Source organism: Dromaius novaehollandiae, chromosome 17, assembly GCF_036370855.1.
Source record: "Dromaius novaehollandiae isolate bDroNov1 chromosome 17, bDroNov1.hap1, whole genome shotgun sequence".
Classification (NCBI taxonomy): domain Eukaryota; kingdom Metazoa; phylum Chordata; class Aves; order Casuariiformes; family Dromaiidae; genus Dromaius; species Dromaius novaehollandiae.
Genome location: NC_088114.1, coordinates 13,908,790 through 13,928,126, shown reverse-complemented (window position 1 = coordinate 13,928,126; position 19,337 = coordinate 13,908,790). Strand labels below are relative to the sequence as shown.

Genomic DNA, 19,337 nt, shown 5'->3' with positions numbered 1-19,337 from the left:
AAAACACTAAGTGACATAACTACAGCTGCTGCCCCGACAGCTCGGGCCAATGGTATGGCACAGTGGGTTGGTGCCACGAGAAGGAGCGGCTCTGGCCCAGCACACAGGGAAGCAGCGCAGAGCTTAAGGACAGTGAGGTCACAGATTATTACATGGGAGCCACAAAGAACACGTGTTAGAAAAGGCATCTGCAGGACCAGTTCATCCAGTGCTCTCCACCCTGCCTGGCATAACACAGGCATTAGGAGTAAACAAGCAGCAAAATTAACAGCTTCCTAACCCAATTCTCTGGCAAGTGCTGGGAAGGTGAATGATGGCTGTGAGAGTTTCAGAATCCGGCAAGCACAAGACACAACAGCTACTGCAAAAGCAGACCCAGCAGGGCCATCGCGGCGGACGGGGAACAACGGCAAAGCAGTCTTACTTTCATTAGGCAGCTCCTCCCGCTCCAGGTCGTCGAGGGGGGCCGAGGTGCTGCTCCCACTGTCGTCCAAGGTGAGGATGAGGGGAACGTCATCGTCCATGCTCACTGCCATGCCGTGCCCTCGGCGGCTCCCGCTCCAAGGACTTCCAATAACGCCTTTCGCAGCTCCACGTGTAAAACGGTTTGGTCAAAAACTCTCTCCAGGAAGTCTTCCATCAGGGGTGTCTCCTAGGCGTAAGGATACAAAGACGCGTGTAGCCATCTGTAGACGCCACGGCTCAAGAAGAGTCTAGTTACCCGCTTTTGGCAAGCGCCGCAGGACACCAGGCTCGACGGCAGTATTGATCCGAAAAACTAGTTTTAAAGAGTCGGACAGGCCCACCCGTTCCCGTCAGCGGTGCCCAGTGCCGGAGCGGGAGCTGGCACGACCCACCTGGCGCTGCAGGGTGCCGGGCGTCCCCGTCACGTGCGGCTCCGTCCCCTGGCGCTGGAGGGTGCCGGGTGCCCCCGTCGCGCGTGGCCCTGTCCCCCGGCACGCCCAGCTGCAGCAGCGGCGGGGAAGGAGGCAGAGAGAGGCCGGGTTGAGGGCGCGCACATGAAGCTCCCGGGGACTTTTCTACGGGCTAACGCCACTGAGCCACGAATTTCTTCGAAAAGTGGGGGAAAAAAATAAATAATAAAAAAGCAGTCCTAGGCGGGACTACAGGGCCGCTCGCAGCGCGGGCCGCCGCGCGGGCTTCGCTCCCCTCCTCCCCGGGCACCGGAGCGGGGCGCCGCGGGCCCCGGGCTCCCCGCCGCCCCCCGGCTGCGCCGCCCCCGAGCGCCGGCCCGTGCCGAGGCCGGGCGCATCCCCCGCACGACGCCGCGCCGGGCCCAGCGGGGAGGCGCACCGGAGAGGCCCCCCGCCACGGCCCACGCACCGCCCCCGCCACCCAGACCCCCCCCCCCCCCAGCCGCCGCACCGGCTGCCGCCGCTCGCCTCAGCGCCCGGCGCGGCCTGGCCCCGCCCCCCGCCGCGCCCCATTGGCTGCCGCCAGCGAGGCCGAGCCCGCAGAGGCCGAGCCTCCCGGCGGCCCGCCAATCGGCGCTCGACGCCCCTTCGGCCCCGCCCACCGGCGGCCCTCCGCCCCGGGAAAAGCATCCGGATTATTCCGCGCCTCCTCCGCCCTTGGCCTCCTCGTTGGGTAGCGGCGCCGCCTGTCTTGGCGAGCGCGGGCGCTGATTGGCTCGAAGAGGCAGGGGGGAAGGCACATCACGGAGCAAGGCCCGCCTCAGTGAGGAAGTGGCGGGCTCAGGGCGGGGGCAGGAGCGCGGGGCACCATTGGCTGCGGGGAGCGGCCCCGCCCCTCCGCGCCCGGGGTCAGAGGTGAGCGCGGCCGTCACCTAGCAACGGCGGGACGCCGCTCCCTTAACTGCCCTCACCGCAGCCCCGCTCTGCAGACCCGAGTTCAGCAACCGCCGCTGCTCTCACTAGCCGGCTTAAATCACACCGGAAGCCACTGACTAACCCGGAGCTACGGCAGGGGTACAAACACCGGCAGCTCTGCGGGGCCGCGATGCCCGTGGCCGGTGGCAAGCGCCCTTCGTGCCGCGGAAGGGCAAGAAATCGCCCCCGGTCGGCACCCCGGCCCCTTCCGTGGGCCCGCGGGCCGGAGCTCCAGCGCTGAATGCCCCGCGAGCCTCCCCCTGCTTTGCCCGCAGGCTTCGCTTCCTCCTCTCGGCAGGCTGCATCTCGCGCCCACCGCGCCCAGTGGATCGGGGCCTGCCTCCCCGTTCCCTCCTCTCCTCGTAGCTCTGGGATTTAAAGCGCTCGAGGCCTTTACGAGCACTTTGGCAGCCCATCCCGCGCCTAACGGATAAATCCGTTCCATCGGTGCAGGACGGGGGTTTCTCTCGCAGGCAGCCCACAGAGCCGAGTCCCCAGAACTGTCCTGCTCAGCCCAACAAAGCCGCTGAGCTCGGTCCCACGGCTCTGAATGATTCTGGCTCCCCTTCAGCCCAGGCAGCACCTGTAGATGTTTCCTCATGTTACAGTGCCAGGAGGGTGGTAAAGCTCATCAATCCCTGGCCTTATTCATAAGCTTGTTAATGAGCAGAGGTTACCGGAGCCCCTCGCGTTAATCGAACTCTGCCAGGGAGCAGCGAGGGCAGCGGCCGTGGCAGGGAAGGGCAGCCGGGTGCCGGGCAGGGTAACAAGGCCGGCAGGGGCAGTGGCCCGGCCAGCGAGGGGGCTGTCCCGCAGGTCCGGTGACGGGAGCCAGGTCCAGCTAAGAGTCCAGGTTGCCAGGCAAATCCACAGTGATGAGGCAGGTCCGCAGTCAAGCCAGGAAGCCAAGTCCGTGGGTCAGGGTCCAGATCAATGCGGCACGTGGCTGGGCACAGGCACAGCTGCAGCGCAGCTCAGGCACAGGCCCAGGGCGAGTGCTTCAGCTTAAATGCCGCTGCCCAGAGAAGGATGCAAGTCCCCACCAAGGCTTCTTCCAGCTTTTCCTCAACCTGCTTCAAGGCGGCTGAGGTTTCCTCAAAGCTGGACACCTGCATTACCTCAGCTGGCTCTGAGCCCAGGCAGCCAAATCCCCAAAATGGGGGATTTCTCTCGGGGCCCTGGCACCCTGCTCCCTTTGCCCCTGGTGGGGGTCCTGTTGGTATTAGGAATGGGTAGATCAGGCTTCTGTCCCACTGAATCATCCCCCTTGCCACCGGAGCAGAGCTGTCTAGTCTTTGATCAGCACCATCTTTGCAAACGAGCCTTACTTCTCTTGCCAACCTGATGTTTCACCTTACCCTCCACTTCTCAGGGTTATTTCTTTCTTTGTCTTGTTTTCCCGGTCTGCATTTACAAGAAGGATAATGGGATGAGAGATGTCAAAAACAGTTTGCAAGATCCAGCCAAAAGACTCCAAGAACTGCATCCTGCAGACCAAGCAGGAAACAGAAAAACAGCAAAAACAGGAGCTGCGGGCTTCCCAAACCAATTGTGCCAAGCTGCAGCAGGATACTCGGCACCTAAGGACACAACTCAATACTGTCATATCGGAGCACTGAGAGTCAGAGCTGGCTCTCAGAAAAGGACCACAGGAGGAGATTAAACCTGTTGTAGTGCTGTCAGGCCAGGCTGCTCTCTGCTTCAGGTAATTACCTGGCGCCTGCTAGTTCCTGGCAGGATGCACATGCTGTTTTTCAGAGTATACCTGCTCCATCATAATGCTCTGCTGATTTCTGTGGAAAGCAGCCCTGCAGCGACACGACTGCAACCAGCAAGGAAGTAGCTTACTCACAGGACCTCCTTTTCTCCCCATGCACTGACTCAGCTCTGAAACCCCCTCCACAAAGCGCCGTGACACTCCAGAGAGCCTGCGGTCTAGTCAGAGTTCAGAGCAGCCAGGCTACTGCAAAATGGGCAAGATGCGTTGAGAAACAAGGGAGCTGGTACGGGCTAGCAGAGGAAACATAATACTGGCTGCAAATAAAACCATCTTTTATTGTTTGTTTGTAGCTCCTAGGGCTGAGTGCAGCTAACTTTGGAAGCAAAGCATTTCTCAGACTGTCTGCTGATTTGTTAAGAAATGCAAGCCAAGGAATCAGAGTTGAGTCAAATGTAGAGGAAGTGTGCTTTATCACAGCACTGAGCAGATAGAAAAAGAATAATGGCAGCAGCAGGCAGGAGTCCTAGTTGCGACTCAGGCTTTTACATCAACAACTCTGGCTTGAGCAGAGCATCAGACAGGGTGAATCTGGGGCTAGAAGAACACTCCCCCCGTCATTTTACTCCTGCTTGGTGTTTGCTTCAGACACACACAGGCTTTCTACAGCAGGGCAGCACAGGCCAGCACCGGAGCATCTTTCAGTCTTGCACTGGACTGCGCCGCTCTGGTAGAACAAGGTGGCAGAGGGACTGGGCAGTGGCAAAGTGGCAGAACGGCAGTACAAAATCCAAGCGACCCCTGGAGACACCTTTCAGCTGTGATTCAGTCTCACCTACAGGGCTCTCAACCAGCTCCATGCTGTAAACCAAAGGATTCCCTTCTTGCCTCAGAGAACCCCCAAATCAAGGATGAGAAATATCTCAGCTGGAGAATGCTTTCTAGAAGGAAGAGGTATTACACTAAAATGTAATGATGTGGCGGTCAAAGCTATGCTGTTTTCCATCTCAGGCTACTTCCCACCAGGCTTCAGGTGTCTGCGAAGTCTGCAATAACACATCCTGCTGTTTTTTCAGAAGCAGCGCAAAGTGGAGCCGGAACCTGAGTACTAAATTCAGAAGAATGAAGTGGACATGGGAGAAAAACAGGTATCCTCTTTAAGCTGCTTGACTCTCCCACAAGGCGGTGTGTCCGGGTAGATCCCTGTCCACCCAGACGTGCAGCTCACACACAGCAGGGTATGGCAGCGAGGGGCAATCCACCACCCAGGTTTTGCAAAGGAAGGTATCTTTGTCCTGCCTGTGCGTTATGGGGTTCTCTGCTGTTTTTGCTTTACGGAGGGTTACATCAGTTGCTAAATCCCGCATAACTGGGAGCTGATGAGCTACCTCATTCTGTCAGACACATCCACCTGCTGTTAGGGCTCTCACTTGTGTGTTAATCTTCAACCCTGCTGTCTCCATCTAGCGTCCAAATCACGCTTCTGCCTCTCTTCCTGCCCACTTGAGAGACTTGCAGATTTGACAGCTTGCATGTCACTGTCCTGATATCCAAATTAAGCTTAACAGGCTTAGATTCATGTCATCACCCCTAACGCCTCCTCTGAGAAGGCTCTAACTGCTTTCATGTCCCTACACTTTTTAACCAGATGAAGAAAAACTGCTGGATTATCAGAAAAGCAAAATGTAGGGAGGGTCCTGAAAGCTTGCAGCTAATTGTAAGTAAAGATCCTCACCTTGCCAAGTTTTTAATAACATCGGGGGGTTTTTGCCTTCCTATCTGCCAGGATGGCTGGAGCGCCGAGCCCCAGTGGGGTCAGGGCAGAACTTGCTAAGGCGGACACACGTCCACACTGCTGGTTCCCCTAAATCTCCTCCACATGACTCACTTTAGTGCATGAGGAAAGGAATAAACAGCTGCTGAACACCACCAAAACTACCTGTCCTTGGCCGTCGGCAGCCTGCCACAGCCTAGCTCTTCCCACACTCCCCACAGTTTATGTGTTAGCTGGGCTTCAGTGCCGCTCTGATATAACCTGCTTCTCAGCAAAGCTGCTAGCTCAGACTCAGCCCTCTCCTAATGGCAGAGATGTGGCTTTCTACTCACAGCGTCGGCAAAGCAGGCTCTGACCTGCGTGTGTATTACCCGGTCAGGGTCCCCATCTGAGGGTGGATGCAAAGTAGGAGAAGCTATGGGGGGATTTTCCAAAGGAGCATGAAAATACTGGGACCCGGTGCTTCTTGAGATTCCCACCCAGGCTTGTTTCGTTTTTTGGTCCCTTTGGAAAGGCTCAGTTTAGCAGCCAGTTGTTGTTCTATCTGGATTTGGGATAGGTAAAAAGGATCCCTACCCAGCGACTGAGAGGACCTGTGGGAGGCCCTCAAGCTTGCAGTAACTGGTGGCTGCTGGCTTGCCAGGCTGAGCAAGAGGCACTTCATGCAGTCTGCACCAAGGAGAAGGCCCAGCTGGCCCTGAAGGAGAAACATGCTGTACTTACCTAGTATTCCCAAACTGGGGAGTAGCACAGGATGTGTCAGGAGAAGAACAAGTGGGATGTGAGGAAGATGGCCATGATGATCTGTATTGCCATCTGCATCCAGAAACACTGCTTGGTCCAGACACTCCTCAAGTTGAAGATGAAGAAGACGAAGAGAGAGGGCAAGAAGGACAAGAAATAAGCACAAAATCCATCCTCTCTTCTGTATTCTCTCCTCCCAGCCAGTCTGCTGGCTCCCCTGGGGCTCGGCTCCGCCGGGGCTCGGCTCCCCCAAATTACAAGCGTTAGCTGAGAGAGCTTTTGCGCTAAGGCCCAAGACTCCTGGAGCCAGGGCTGCCTCTCAGGTACAGGGAACATCAGAGCAGTGGCACAATATATTTCACTGTTTTAGGATGAGCCCATTGCCATTCAAAAGAGGACATCTCTTGCCAAAGGACCAGGAGTGCAGATCCCCGGCAGGTCTCCCTCGCTTCAGTTCCCATGCCCTTCATGTGCTTATGTGAGTCAGGGCCCAGTCCTGCTGTTACTGAAGGTGGCAATAAAATCATTCCTGGGCCAGGATGATGCCCTTAACCTGACTCGGTTTCTCATTGGATGTATTTGAGAGAACCTTTTCCTTGGCATGGGAGGAAGCTGCAGGAATTCATTACTCTTCAGCGAGGAAGAGGCTGGGGTATCCCGTTCCCCCTGACGTGGCTCCAAGCAAGCGGAGCACTGCAGCGCCTGCTCTGCGAGGACCGCGACCGGGACCCCTTCCTCCCCCCATTCCCCAGCCAAACCCTGGCTGGGCACCATCCCGACAGTTTGCAGTCAGGGCCATGGGAAGGGTGGGATGCAGCACAGAACAGCTCAGACTGCTCCCAGTCCTACAAATTACTCCCTAAGCCAGGGAGCAACTAAACTGTTTATTTTCTTAACCTTGTAACAGTTGGATACCATGGAGCCCTTTTATTCCTCTTCCAGCGAATCCCCAGGCACCTGGCCTGAGTCCTGCATCTGCCTCCCTACCTCTGTTCATAAAGGGGCACCTAAAGAAAAAGGATTGAGTTGTCCTTTCCCGCCTAAGAAATGGAAATCAAGGATTCATTTTGCTACGACAGTCTTTGGGGATATTAGCTGTGCCCAAGGCCTGAACTCACTGTGAGGCCGAGATCACACAGCAGCGCCCCACGCACCAAACACAAGGCCCCAGCAGATTCGCCTTTGATCATTTATTTGTATGCAAGCGTGGCATTGCTGTGACAGCACCTCATGGCGTTCAACATGAATCACAGGGTTTTTGTGTCCAGTCAGCAAGGCCCGAACCCAAGCGGCTGCTGGATTCACCGAGGCAGATCCTCGCTCTGCCGCACAAACCCATCCACCGTAAGAGCATCCCACCACGAGAAGGACGTAGGGCGATGCCATTTCTCACCTCTCTGCTCGCTCTCCCTTCTCCTTCCTTGGCCAAAGGGCATCATTAAAACGTTGATAAACTGGAGCAAGTCCAGCAGAGAGCCACCAAGATGGTCAGGGACTGGAGCACATGCCCCATGATCAGAGGCTGCAAATAAAACCATCTTGTTCAACCTGAAGAATGAAGGTTTTGGGGGGATCTCATAGCAGCACCCACAAAGAGGTTACCAAGACGACAATGCCAGGCTCTTTGCTGAGGCGTATGGCAGGAGAATGAGAGAACAGACAAAAACTGAAACAAGAAAGGCTCTGGCTGGATACAAGGAAAATTTTTTCATCACAAGGGCAGTGAAGCATCAGAACAGGGTGCCAGAGACATCATGCAGTCTCGGTCCTCAGCGGTTTCCAAGACTCGACTGGATAAAGCCCTGAGCAACCTGGCCTGACCCCACAGCCGACCCTGCTCCGAGCAGTTTGGACTAGAGACCTCCTACAGTCCTGTCCAACCCGAATGAGACTGTGACTGTGTGTAACAGGCAGGATGAAGCCAGACCCCTCTCTCCCCAAAAGTGGCCAGTGGAGGTTCCTGTCAGGGCACCAACAGACCCTAATTGCCCTGGCCAGCCTCACTGGGGACCTCCATCCAGACACCCTCTGCTCCATGGTCCAGGACCCCCATCTGCACCCGGGCCCGGCCCCCCATCCTCGCCTGAGCTACGCTGTAGGTGTACCTGTGTCCAGTCCTGTCTCCTGCACCTATGCTGCTGGTAGTGCTGTCTCCTGCTGCCCTGACCGGACGTTCTGGATGGAAACAACCTGACTCGTTACCTTGCCTCATCTGATGACCCCTGGACAGGCAATGAAAGCTGTTATTACCACGATGGCTGTCCTGCTCGGGTGCCGTGGGACTGTGCCCTGCCCAGGGAGGTCACTCACTGCCCCATTGAGGCTGTGGTCGCTCTCGGCTCCCGGCTCGTCCTCCCTCGTGGAGCAGCCCCCCTTTCGCTGCTCCCTGACAGCTCCTTCCCTTGTTTGCAGGTGCAAGAGGCTCCCAGGTCCTTGGAGACTTGCTCACTGGGATGTCAGACCCCCGTCAGGGGTAGGTTAGAGGCATATTTACATAGGGAGGGACATTTCCTTTCACTTCCAGGGAGGCTTGGGTTTGCAAACACCCGCTGCCTTGGAGGTCCTGACAAAAGGTGCAGACATGCTCTTAGACCGAACCCTCGTCAGAGGGCCTCGGGGCGTCGCAGGGGCTGTTGGGGGGCACTGATTTTTATGCTTTTCTGTCTTGGGGTTGCCTGAAGCCAGTCGGAGGCTATCCGGAGAGGCACTCAGCCGGGTGAGAGACTGGGAACGTCCTCTGCTGGGAGCACCCCGGCCTTCAGAGTCCGAATCGCTCTCAGGCCATTTCCAGATGTAAGACTTGCCCTTACGATCTGTGCCAAGGTTTGCTAGCGCTGGTGATGCTGGGGCTTGGGGGTGGACGGCTCTCAAGGGCGTCTCCTTGGAGCGGGAGGAAAGGCTTGACTGGTTTCGGGGGGCAGATGATGGGCTCCAGAGCAGTGGACGAAGTTTGGCTACATCTTCTTTCTTCATCCAAGAGGCTGCCCAGGCCGGATCCTCAGGCTTGGTGCCAAACAGGGACTCATCACAATAGGATGGAGTGTGACTTTTCAACCTTCGCAGAGAACAAGGAGAGAAAGGCACGTTCATGGCAAGGAGGGAAAAGACAGCAGCAGAGACCTAGCGCCCACGTGGCAGGGGAATCTGAAGGGGACAAATCCTTGCTCTTGCTCTGGATCAGAAGTTGAGGCTAAACCCCACTGCAGATCCTCCCAAGAGCTGCTTAGGGCCAGCTGAGCCTTAAACAGGCTCCTGATCATTTGGACTGGCGAAAGGTGGACAGACAGGGTTTGCTCTATTGCTTTTCCCGAACTGCTGGTTACAGAAATGGGCACTGGGTTTACTAGTCCCTCTGGGACTGATTCTCAGCAATACGGGTCTTAGTGATGCCTAAAACACTTCCAAAAATCCCCTCCCCTGGGAAAAACTCCTCTATAGAGGAAGAAATATCACAGCAAAAGGGAAAAAACACATCTGAGATGCCCAGGCATCAGAAGGTCTCCAGCCCCCTCGCAGAGGGGAAAACTGCAGCCATGCTCAACATGCACTGAGGCAGCAAGTCGGGGGACACAGCTGGACCATCTCCTGCTCCTGCGTTCCCAGGAGCCGCTCTGGAGGCCGGCGCAAGGGCCAGGACAGGCTCCTGCACCCCACTTCAGTCCCAGCCGTGGGACCCTACATGCCGCAGGGTTCCCAGGGGGAGAGGAAGGAGGCCGCTCACCTGTACTTGTTCCTCTTCCTGGGGGTGCCCTGCAGCGTGCAGGCGGAGGGTGCCACGGCCTCCGCTTTCCACCTGGCCCCGGCCGCAGGCGGGCTCCGCACCGAGGGCCTCGCGGGGCCGGCCTCGTCCGCCCAGGGAGGCGCGAAGTCCGGCGGCGCCGGGCGAGCCCTGGCAGGGCTGCCGAACAGCGTCTCGTCCACGTAGGAGGGCCGGGCCTTCCCCCGGCGGCGGCTCCGGCTCCCGAGCTGCGGCTGGGCAGCCGGGCTGCGGGCGACGGCCCCATTCATGGCCAGCGGATCGGCGGGCGGTAACGTGACTGCAGGCAATCGGGGGATGATGGCGGATTAGAGGGATCGGAGAAAGGAGATCCCCGGGGGCTGCCGGGGATAAGGGCCTTGGGGGTGGGGGGGCATCGGTGCCCTGCCCACGCCGGGGACCCCCATCCCCACAGCCCCTCTGCCCCTGTGACCAGGCCACCGCAGGCCAGCGCAGCCCTGCCCCAAATCACCCCCCACCACAGCAGCCCCTGCCCCCAGTCGCCCCATCTATCACTGCCTCCACCCCAGATCCCCCTGCCCACCCCCAACCCAGATCCCCCCACATCCCCCTGCCCACCCCAAACCCATCCCAGATCCCCCCAGATCCCCCTGCCCACCCCAAACCCACCCCAGATCCCCCCAAATCCCCCGATCCAACCCAGATCCCCCCAGATCCCCCTGCCCACCCCAAATTCCCTCCCCAGATCCACCCCCAGATCCCCGTCCCCTCCCCAACCCCCCCGCCTCAGCCCTGCCCACCCCCCATCCCTCCCAAATCCCCCCGCCCACCCTAAGCCCCCACCCCAGACCCCCCCCGCAAATGCCCCTGCCCACCCCAAATACCCCCCAACCCCCGCCGCCCCCCCCGCTGCCCACCGCCGCTCCCACCTGGCCCGCGGCGCGGGAGGCCCGAGAGGCCCCGCCCCTTCCGCCGCTCCCGCCCGCCCCCCCACCCACGTGGTGCCGCGGGGGCGGGACCCCACCGCGTGCTTCCGCCGCCGCCGTCATGGCGCCGCCGCGCGCCCGCCGCCCGCGGGGCCGGCCCGAGCCCGGGCCCGGGGAGCAGCGCCGGGGGCCGCCGGTAGGGGGGGCCGGGGGGCGGGGGCGGAGCGCCCGGTGGCTCGGGGTGCCGCAGGTCCCCGCTGTCTCCAGCGGGCCCGGGGCCCCCGTGCTGATGTCCCCGTGTGCCCCGTGTCCCTGGTGCCCGGTATACCTGGTGTCCCCAGCGCCGGTGACCCCAGTCCCCCATGTGCCTGGTGCCCAGTGTCTCCAGTCCCCCACGTGCCCGATATCCCATGTGCCCAGTGTCCCCAGTGTCCCCAGCCCCCATGTGCCCAGTGTCCCCAGTGCCCGCTGCCCCCTCCCCGTGCTGTCGGGGCGCCCGGCTGCCCCATGCCTGCCAGCCGCCCTGCAGCCCTCACCATGGCGCCGTTCCCTCCGCAGGCCCCCGGGCGCGCGCTGCCGGCCTTCCCTGCCGCCGAGGAGGCCACGGCCGAGCCGGACACCCAGGCCATGGTGCGGGCCCAGAACAAGAAGAAGAAGAAGTCTGGGGGCTTCCAGTCCATGGGTGCGTGTGCGGGGGAAACCCTCGGAAACGGGGCCGTTCCCCTCGGAATTGGGGCCGAGCCGTGTCTGCATCAGCCGAGGCGCGGCCGCGGGGCCCCATCCTGCTCGCATCGCTCCGTCACCTGCTAACCTTTGTCTTCTCCAGGCCTGAGCTACCCCGTCTTCAAAGGGATCATGAAGAAGGGCTACAAGGTGCCCACACCCATCCAGAGGAAGGTGAGCCCCGCCGGGGCGCGGGGGGCCGGACCCGGGGCGATGGGTGCTGCCCACCCCAGGCAGTGGCGGTGGTGGGTGGTGAGGGCAGCGCCGCTGGGCTGTGTCTTGCAGACCATCCCAGTGATCCTCAACGGCAAGGACGTGGTGGCGATGGCGCGGACGGGCAGCGGGAAGACCGCTTGCTTCCTCATCCCCATGTTCGAGAAGCTGAAGGCACACAGCGCCCAGACGGGGGCCCGAGCCCTCGTCCTCTCGCCCACCCGCGAGCTGGCCCTGCAGACCATGAAGTTCACCAAGGAGGTACCGGGACGGAGGGCAGGGGGGGCAACGAGAGCTCGAGCGATACCCTCACCCTCTGGGGCTCCAAGCTGACGGAGGTGATGTTGAGCTGTCTGCAAAGGGTGAAGGCCATCCTTGTCTCTTCATGGCGCTTATGATGATCAAGCGCTGTCCTTTGCCTGGGGGATCTGTGCAGTGCTGGGATGTGACTTGTGGCTTCCGCACGCGGCCCACCCCATGCTTAGAGGTTCAAGCTAATCCGCAAAGGGAGGGAGGGAGGGAAGGGCAGGCAGAAGGAAAACACGTTGTGTCGGTGCCCTCATCACCTACCTGCCTGCTCTGCTGCGCCCCCGGCCCTGGCAGCAGGGCTGTCTGCTGGCACTGGGAGGGAACCGCGCGGGGATCTGGGTTGATGCCCAATCTGCTTGTAATTCCCCCATGTTTCTCCCTTACCCCACAGCTGGGCAAGTTCACAGGCTTGAAGACAGCCCTTGTCCTGGGAGGAGACAAGTAAGTCATCCCAGTCCCCCACCAGCGTTTCCACCATTCCACCTAAAGCCCAGGCAGCCCTGCTGGGGCTCTCTGCAGGCGCTGGGCGCATCCCCGCCTCCCTGAAGTGTGCTGAGGGCTGCCAAAATCTGCCAGACGTTGGGACTGGGCATCACAGCAGCATCTGGAGCATGGCTTCTGGGCTGGGTGACCTGAAGCTTTGGCTGGCCATTAAGAGAGCTACTCACTTGCTCACACGTGAGACCCCAGGGGTGAAGCCTCCCCTGTGCGGCACGTCCCTCTCCACAGCCTCCAGCATGCAGTGTGGCCCGGAAGGATCTGGCCTTTGCCCCATTCCTCGGGGCTGGCCCCAGCTCCGCAGACCCCAGCAGCTTGCTCGGGGCCCCCTCGCGAGGGCAGGCAGGCCAAGCTGCCCCTCTGCCGCCTGGCCCCGTCTCAGCCTCTCTCCTCTCTCGCAGGATGGAGGACCAGTTTGCTGCGCTGCACGAGAACCCCGACATGTGAGTCTCTGGGGGACCTGGAAGGGGCTGCGCTTCCCTGCTGGTGTGGCGAGGAAACGTGTGCCGATGCACCGTGTCAGGGTGATCCCGGGACCAGCTGCTGGAGCCGGAAAGGGCGCTGCCTCCTCGGGACCCTCCCAGTTTCCCTCGCGTTACCCACCACCAGCTGCTGATGGCCCGGTGTAGCCCCGGCAGATCCTGGCTCGAGCCCTGCGAGCTGGCTGGCCCTGCTCCCAGTGCCGTCCACACACAAGCTGAATTCCTCCCCTCCGTCCGTGCCACCCGAGGATTGGCACCATGGCGGAGGTTCCTGGAGATGGTCTTGGTGTTTACAGCCATGTCCAATGGACGTGTCCTGGGCTTCCTTCAGAGCATCTGACTGTGCTCCCTGCATGGGACCAGGGAGCCTCTGTCAGGTCTTCTCAGAGGCAGACTTGTGCTCTGGCACCTGGGAGGGTGGGGGGAGACCTGTCCCCTTCTGCTGCCCCACGCGTGGTCCCACGGAGAGGCCCCTCACTGGGGTACAGACTGGCTGAGCGTTGCAGTCTGTTCCTTGCAGAATCATTGCGACCCCGGGGCGCCTGATGCACGTGGCGGTGGAGATGAATCTGAAGCTGCAGAGCGTGGAGTACGTGGTGTTCGACGAGGCCGACAGGTCAGCGAGGGCCAGCGCCGAGGCAGAGCGGGTCCCCGCCGGGTGCTTCCTTCCCAGTAACGCGCTCGCTGGGAGGAGAGTGGCTGGGCTGTGGGCTCGGGGGGGAGCTGCGTGCCCCATGTTTGGGGTGAGCGATGAGTCCTTGCTGGGTGTGGGAGACGCGGAGGGCAGAAGGTGTGCGGGAGGGAATGAGGTGCCTTGGCTAGGTGGTGCTCGTGGGTGGCAGGGCTGGGCATGGTGGGACTTGCCAACGCTCTGACGACCTGTATCCCTTCCCCTGCAGGCTCTTCGAGATGGGCTTTGCGGAGCAGCTCCAGGAGATCATCGCTCGGCTCCCTGAGAGTCATCAGACTGTCCTCTTCTCGGCCACACTGCCCAAGCTGCTCGTGGAGTTTGCCCGGGCTGGTGAGGACCATGGGGTGGAAAGTGACTGCAGGGGTTGGATTGGGGGCAGCCAGGTTAAGATTAGCTGTTAGAATCGGTGGCCCTATCCCAGCTGGCAGGTGCCTTGCTGGAAGGGTGGGGACAGGGAGGTGACATACACGGGTCCATGTGCAGATTGAGGACTGGGGAACCTGAGCTGGGCTGAAACTGGGCCAAGTGGGTATCCTCAAGCCAAGAGGTAGGGCTGGTCCCAGTAGCACATCGCAATGTGTGACCACATCCCACGTGTGACCCATGTCCCACAGGGCTTACGGAGCCGATGCTGATCCGCCTGGATGTGGAGTCCAAGCTCAGCGAGCAGCTAAAGGTGAGAGGGCCTGGGGGGCTCAAGATACAGGGGGTCACCTTGTGCATCTCCCTCTGCCGTTAGGATACCCCACAGCCCCTACGGGCCAGGGCCAGCAAAGGCCCTGTGGTGACAAGTCGGCTTGCAAGGAAGGGGTGGTGGTGTCTGGTGTGGGGTCTGTCCCGCTGGCAGCTGGGCGTGGCTGTGTGTCCTTCCTACCCCAAAGTGCCGTGGGCTGGCAAGCGGCTAGGGTAGCATGTGAGCTGTCACCAACCTGTCACCTAGGGTACAGCCCTGTTGGGGGTTAAACATAAAAGATGGGGCAGAAAACTTAATACACTGGGGCTGGGATATCATAGCCATAAACCAGCTGGGCTGAGAAGATCACAACCCTGGTGGCCTGTCACCTTGCACTCAGTGTTGTGTGAATGCAGTTAAAGCAGCACATGGGGGAAGGACCTGGTGAGGGGACCAGGTAGCTGGGGGTGTCCCTAGGAGCATGGGGGCACAGAGGGTCTGGAGCTGGCTGAGCCCTGCCCTCTGTTTGCAGCTGGCTTTCTTCCATGTACGCGGAGACGACAAACCCGCCGTGCTGCTCCACCTGCTCAGGAGCGTGGTGAAGCCCCAGGACCAGACAGTCGTCTTTGTGGCCACCAAGCACCACACAGAGTATCTCAAGGAGGCAAGTAGCATTTAGAGGTAGCCAGTGGGGTTTAGTAGGTCAGGGTGGGCACCCGAGGCTCTCAGAGCCCTGGGACCTGGGGGAGCCTGTCTCTTGCCTGAGGCTGCTTGCCAAGGTGAGGTCTGGTGTCTTCCTCTCTCTCCAGCTGCTGACGGCCCAGGGCATCCACTGCACACACATTTACAGCTCCCTGGATCAAACCGCCCGCAAGATCAACATCGCCAAGTTCTCCCAGGGCAAGTGCCCGGTGCTGCTGGTTACGGACGTGGCTGCCCGTGGGCTTGACATCCCCATGCTGGACAATGTCATCAACTACAGCTTCCCTGCCAAGGCCAAGCTGTTCCTGCATCGCGTTGGTGGGTGCCGGTTTCCTATGCAGGGGTCCTTGCAACCTGGGCATCCCCTCAGGAGGATGGGGACAGGGAGGGGTGCAGAGATGGGCTGTCCCTTGTCCCCCTTTTTCGAGGGATCTCCCTATGCCTTGCTGGGAATATCCCGGAGCAAGCGAGTAATGTCCCTGCTACCTGGGCTCCTCAGGGCAGGGCAGGAGCCTTCCCTTCATGGCATGTGCACCATGGGCTCTCCTGCCTGCAGGGACCAGCTTGGGCAGCTGCAGGGCGATGGCACCGCGATGGGCTCATCTTTGCCCCCTTCCCCAGCAGCCTGCTGCCCCTTGCCAGCTGTGCCCATCCAGTAACCACCACGGGCCAGCCTGTGGTTCTGGCTCCCCGGGACACCAGCAGGTCCCCGGCAGGTTGAGCTGGCACCGGGTCTGATTTCCCACTCTCCTTCTCCCCCTGGCAGGTCGCGTGGCCCGAGCTGGCCGGAGCGGCACTGCCTACTCACTGGTGGCTGCTGACGAGATGCCGTACGTCTTTGACCTCCACCTCTTCCTGGGACGCCCGCTCGTCCTTGCTGGTGCCCAGGAGATGCCTGCCGGTAAGTCAGACCAGGCCCTGCTGTGTCCATCACAGGCATCAGGGTGGCTTGTGGGCACAGCTCGTCACAGCCAGGCCAGGGTACGGGGGCGCTGGCCCTGTGGTTGCTGGGGTTTTAACCTTGGCCGGCTTTGGAGCTCCTGATCTTGTGGTTGGCACTGCTGCTGCTCTGTGTCCTCTCTTACGGGGGAGATCTGCTCTTGGTACGGGGTGCAGCTGGGCAGTACAGGGTGCCTGGGGCTCTGCTACGCTCTGTGTAATAGCGATGCCGATCTAACAGCACTAACTCCCTGTGCCCCTCACCTCTGCTCTGTTCGATGCTCCGTTGCTGCCACATGCTGCAACAATCCTGGCGTGGGTGGGAGAGAGACAACACAGTGTTCCTTGGGCCGCAGATGCCGGCGGGGTCCTGGGCCGCGTCCCCCAGAGCCTGGTGGACGACGAGGAGTGCCTGCTGCTCACGGACCACGAGGGCTCGCTGGACCTGCGGAGCCTGCGCCGCGTCGCCGATAACGCCCACAAGCAGTACATACGGTCCCGGCCCGGCCCCTCGCCCGAGTCCATCAAGAGGGCAAAGGACCTGGACGTGTCCCAGCTGGGCATCCACCCGCTCTTCAGTGAGTGCCTCGGGGGTGGCAAGGGAGGGGGTCCCTGTCCCCGTTGCGAGGGAGCTAACCTGTGCCCCTCTCTGTGCCCACGGCACCCAGGCGCTCACTTTGAAGACACCGAACTGGAGAGGCTGAAGTTCGTGGATAGCATTAAAACCTACAAGTCGAAGGCGGTGAGTTGATGCCGTTCTCTGCCCCGCGCCAGCCCAGCCACCACCCCACAGGCAGCAGGGGGAAGGGGCGTCCGGCCGGACCTCGGGGACTCCTGTCCCTGGTGCCCCTCAGTGCTCCCTGGGCAGTGGCAGGACTGGCTCTCTGTGGTGGGGTGCAGGTTGCTGGCACCATTGTGGACACAACCCCTATGCGGGGGGTCATTGCCACGGTCCCAGGCCCTGCTGCCCTGGCTCCCTGGGTGGCTCCCGGGGTTTGGATGGGAGCCAGAGGGAAAAGGAACCGGGTGGGAAGGTCCGTCCATCCTCCCAGTCCCATGCAGCTCACAGGGTTCCCTCTCCTGCCTTCTCTCCCCATCTGGGAGCAGACCATCTTCGAGATCAACGCCACAGCCCGGACGTTGGCCAGCACTGTGATGCGGTCGAAGCGGCGCCGTGACCATGCCCTCATCGAGAAGTACCAGCGTGGGCAGCAGGAGAAGCGGGCAGCAGCTCTCAAAGGGCAGGGGCTGTGCCCAGCCCTCCCGGGGTCTGAGGAGAAGGAGGGAGAGGAGGAAAATCTCCGGGTAATGGGGCAGGGAAAGGGGACTTGCTGTGGCTGTGGAAGCTGCCGCCTGGCTGGTATTGGCTGGGTGCTGACTGGCCACTGGGCTGTGGATTTAGGGCTTCCAGGAGAGCCAGGGTCCAGCGAGCAGGGGGACGTGGCCCCTGCCTTGTGCTATCTCAACCCCTCTGCCATCCTGTTCCAGGACGTGTTCTCCACCGTGATGGGCGGGAAGCGGAAACGGGGCCGGGAGGGAGAAGACGGTGCCAGGAAAAAGCCGCAGCAGCCAGCACAGCGGGACGAGGACTTCTACATCCCCTACCGGCCCAAGGACTTTGAGAGCGAGAGAGGGTGAGTCAAGGAGGGGCTCCCACAGCTCTTGTGCCCCAAGGCGGCGGGAGGCATGTGGAGCTGCTCTCATACCTCTGCCCCTCCCCGTGCAGGCTGAGCGTGGGCGGCGAGGGCAGCCCCTTCGAGCAGCAGGCAGCCGGAGCCGTCCTGGATCTCATGGGCGACGAAAACCACAACCTCAACAAGAGCAAGCAACTGCTGAAGTGGTGAGCGGGGTCTGGCCGGGGAAGGGGGTGATCTAGGCATCGGGGGGCTGGAGGATGTACCCTAGGTGGGTGTTGCCCTCCCCCTGAGGACAGTTTCTCTTTCTGGGTATCTCACGGGGGCAGCTAGAGCCGAGATGCCCAGGGAGGAGGACAGGGTGCTTGTTAGCCCCATACTCAAGAGGCTCCCAGTCTCCCCCCAGTCCCACCACTCTCCCTTCCCTTGCAGGGACCGCAAGAAGAAGCGATTCGTGGGGCAAACGGGCCAGGAGGACAAGAAGAAGGTGCGGACGGAAAGTGGGCGCTACATCAGCAGCTCCTACAAGAACAACCTGTATCCTGCCTGTGGGCTGAGGATGAGCGCAGCGGGGCCGGGGGGCACATGGCTGCGCCTGGGCTGAACCCACTGGCAGCCGCTTGGCCTCGCGTCCTACACCCAAGGCTGTGTCTGCTGCCAGGCTGGGGACAGGGACCCCCCTGCCCCACGTGCCGGCCAGCACCAGGGCCGTGGCCCCAGGAGGGAGGCTGGGGTTAGACACCGTCGGGGGGGATGAAGTGATGGGGAGTTGCCGCACGTTCCCTTAACCCCCCCGGCCCAGCTATGAAAAGTGGAAGCAGAAATACAAGGTTGACGAGCGGGACGAGGAAGAGGAAGAAGAAAGAGGGGGCGAGCAGGTCAGAGGGAAGCACAGACGAGGGCACGGTGAGTACCTGAACAAGTGATGGAGCCCCACATAATCCCCTGTGTCCCCCAGATACCTCACTCTGGCCTCCAAGTGTCAGCTTATCTCTGAACTTGGCTCTTCATCCATCCCGCAGGGAACCGGCATCCCCCAGCCCAGGGCAAGGTGCGCTCAGAGCTGAAGAACAAGCAGCAGATCTTGAAGCAGCGCAAAGCCGCGGCCAAGCAGCGCTTCCTGCAACGCGGTGGCCTCAAGCGCCTGAAGGCCAGGAACCGGCAGCGGGTGCAGGAGCTGCGGCAGATGGCTTTCGGGCGCCGGGCAGGCGCCACCAAGAAGGGCAAGCTCCGGAAGAGGATGTAGGAGATGGGGCCGTGCCTGGCACCGCCGTGCACAGCACCAAAGCAAAGGGCTCGGCTTCCCCCAGGCCTGGACTTGGTGTCAGGAAAGGAGACATTAAATATCTGGCTGGTTTTGGATCCTGCCTCTACTTTGGCTTTGTCACAAGCATCTTGCTGAGAAGCAGATCTGGGTGCTGGTTCTTGGGGCCATGCTGGAGAGGGAAATTGCATGCTGGGCCTTAGGACTGCTCCTGGCATGGCTTTTGGCACCTCAGCTCTCACTCCCTGAACCTCGCAAACGCTGCCAGGCCCCTTTCCACTGCCTGCCCTAGCTCCTGCCTCCTCTTCCTCCCAGCCCTGCTGGCATGGGCTGTCATCCATTCCCCTGGACACACTTCTCGACACAGGACGATGCTGGCACCAAAGCTGCTCTTCCATGTCAGCTAGAGTGAATCTTGCCCTGCTGCTCTTGGAGCCTGGAGGAATTCCTCCCCCCTTGGGCTACCCCCAGGCACAATCC

The 19,337-nt window shown here is 60.9% G+C and overlaps 3 protein-coding genes across 9 annotated transcripts in view; 1 reads left to right on the top strand and 2 right to left on the bottom strand.

Moving 5' to 3' along the window:
- The window catches only part of TPCN1 (two pore segment channel 1), a 56,982-nt gene extending 48,394 nt beyond the window's left edge, over positions 1-8,588 (bottom strand). Inside the window, exons 1-5 of one of the 7 annotated variants that reach the window (XM_064522296.1) lie at positions 8,191-8,587; positions 7,479-7,607; positions 6,065-6,191; positions 858-1,071; positions 425-652 (exon numbers count right to left, since the gene is read on the bottom strand). In XM_064522296.1, coding sequence (XP_064378366.1) covers positions 425-536 — 112 coding nt within the window. In that variant the 5' untranslated portion in view covers positions 537-652; positions 858-1,071; positions 6,065-6,191; positions 7,479-7,607; positions 8,191-8,587. Of the gene's footprint in view, positions 1-424; positions 653-857; positions 1,072-1,386; positions 1,471-6,064; positions 6,192-7,478 lie in introns of those variants that run through there. The other 6 variants (XM_064522301.1, XM_064522294.1, XM_064522297.1 and 3 more) reach the window with 6 other exon arrangements.
- On the bottom strand, positions 7,261-10,824 carry RITA1 (RBPJ interacting and tubulin associated 1). Its single transcript, XM_064522306.1, has 3 exons — positions 10,733-10,824; positions 9,807-10,122; positions 7,261-9,140 (listed from the first exon to the last, which is right to left on the bottom strand). The coding sequence occupies exons 2-3, from the start codon at positions 10,091-10,093 to the stop codon at positions 8,600-8,602; spliced, it is 828 nt and encodes a 275-aa protein (XP_064378376.1). The 5' UTR covers positions 10,094-10,122; positions 10,733-10,824; the 3' UTR covers positions 7,261-8,599.
- DDX54 (DEAD-box helicase 54) lies at positions 10,807-18,955 on the top strand. The gene is made up of 20 exons (XM_064522293.1): positions 10,807-10,925; positions 11,288-11,411; positions 11,556-11,626; positions 11,738-11,926; positions 12,366-12,415; positions 12,874-12,915; positions 13,475-13,570; positions 13,854-13,975; positions 14,260-14,321; positions 14,851-14,982; positions 15,128-15,338; positions 15,787-15,921; positions 16,316-16,537; positions 16,628-16,701; positions 17,067-17,264; positions 17,448-17,593; positions 17,686-17,799; positions 18,026-18,130; positions 18,396-18,499; positions 18,616-18,955. The coding sequence occupies exons 1-20, from the start codon at positions 10,851-10,853 to the stop codon at positions 18,837-18,839; spliced, it is 2,496 nt and encodes an 831-aa protein (XP_064378363.1). The 5' UTR covers positions 10,807-10,850; the 3' UTR covers positions 18,840-18,955.
- Positions 18,956-19,337: the final 382 nt, after the last annotated feature.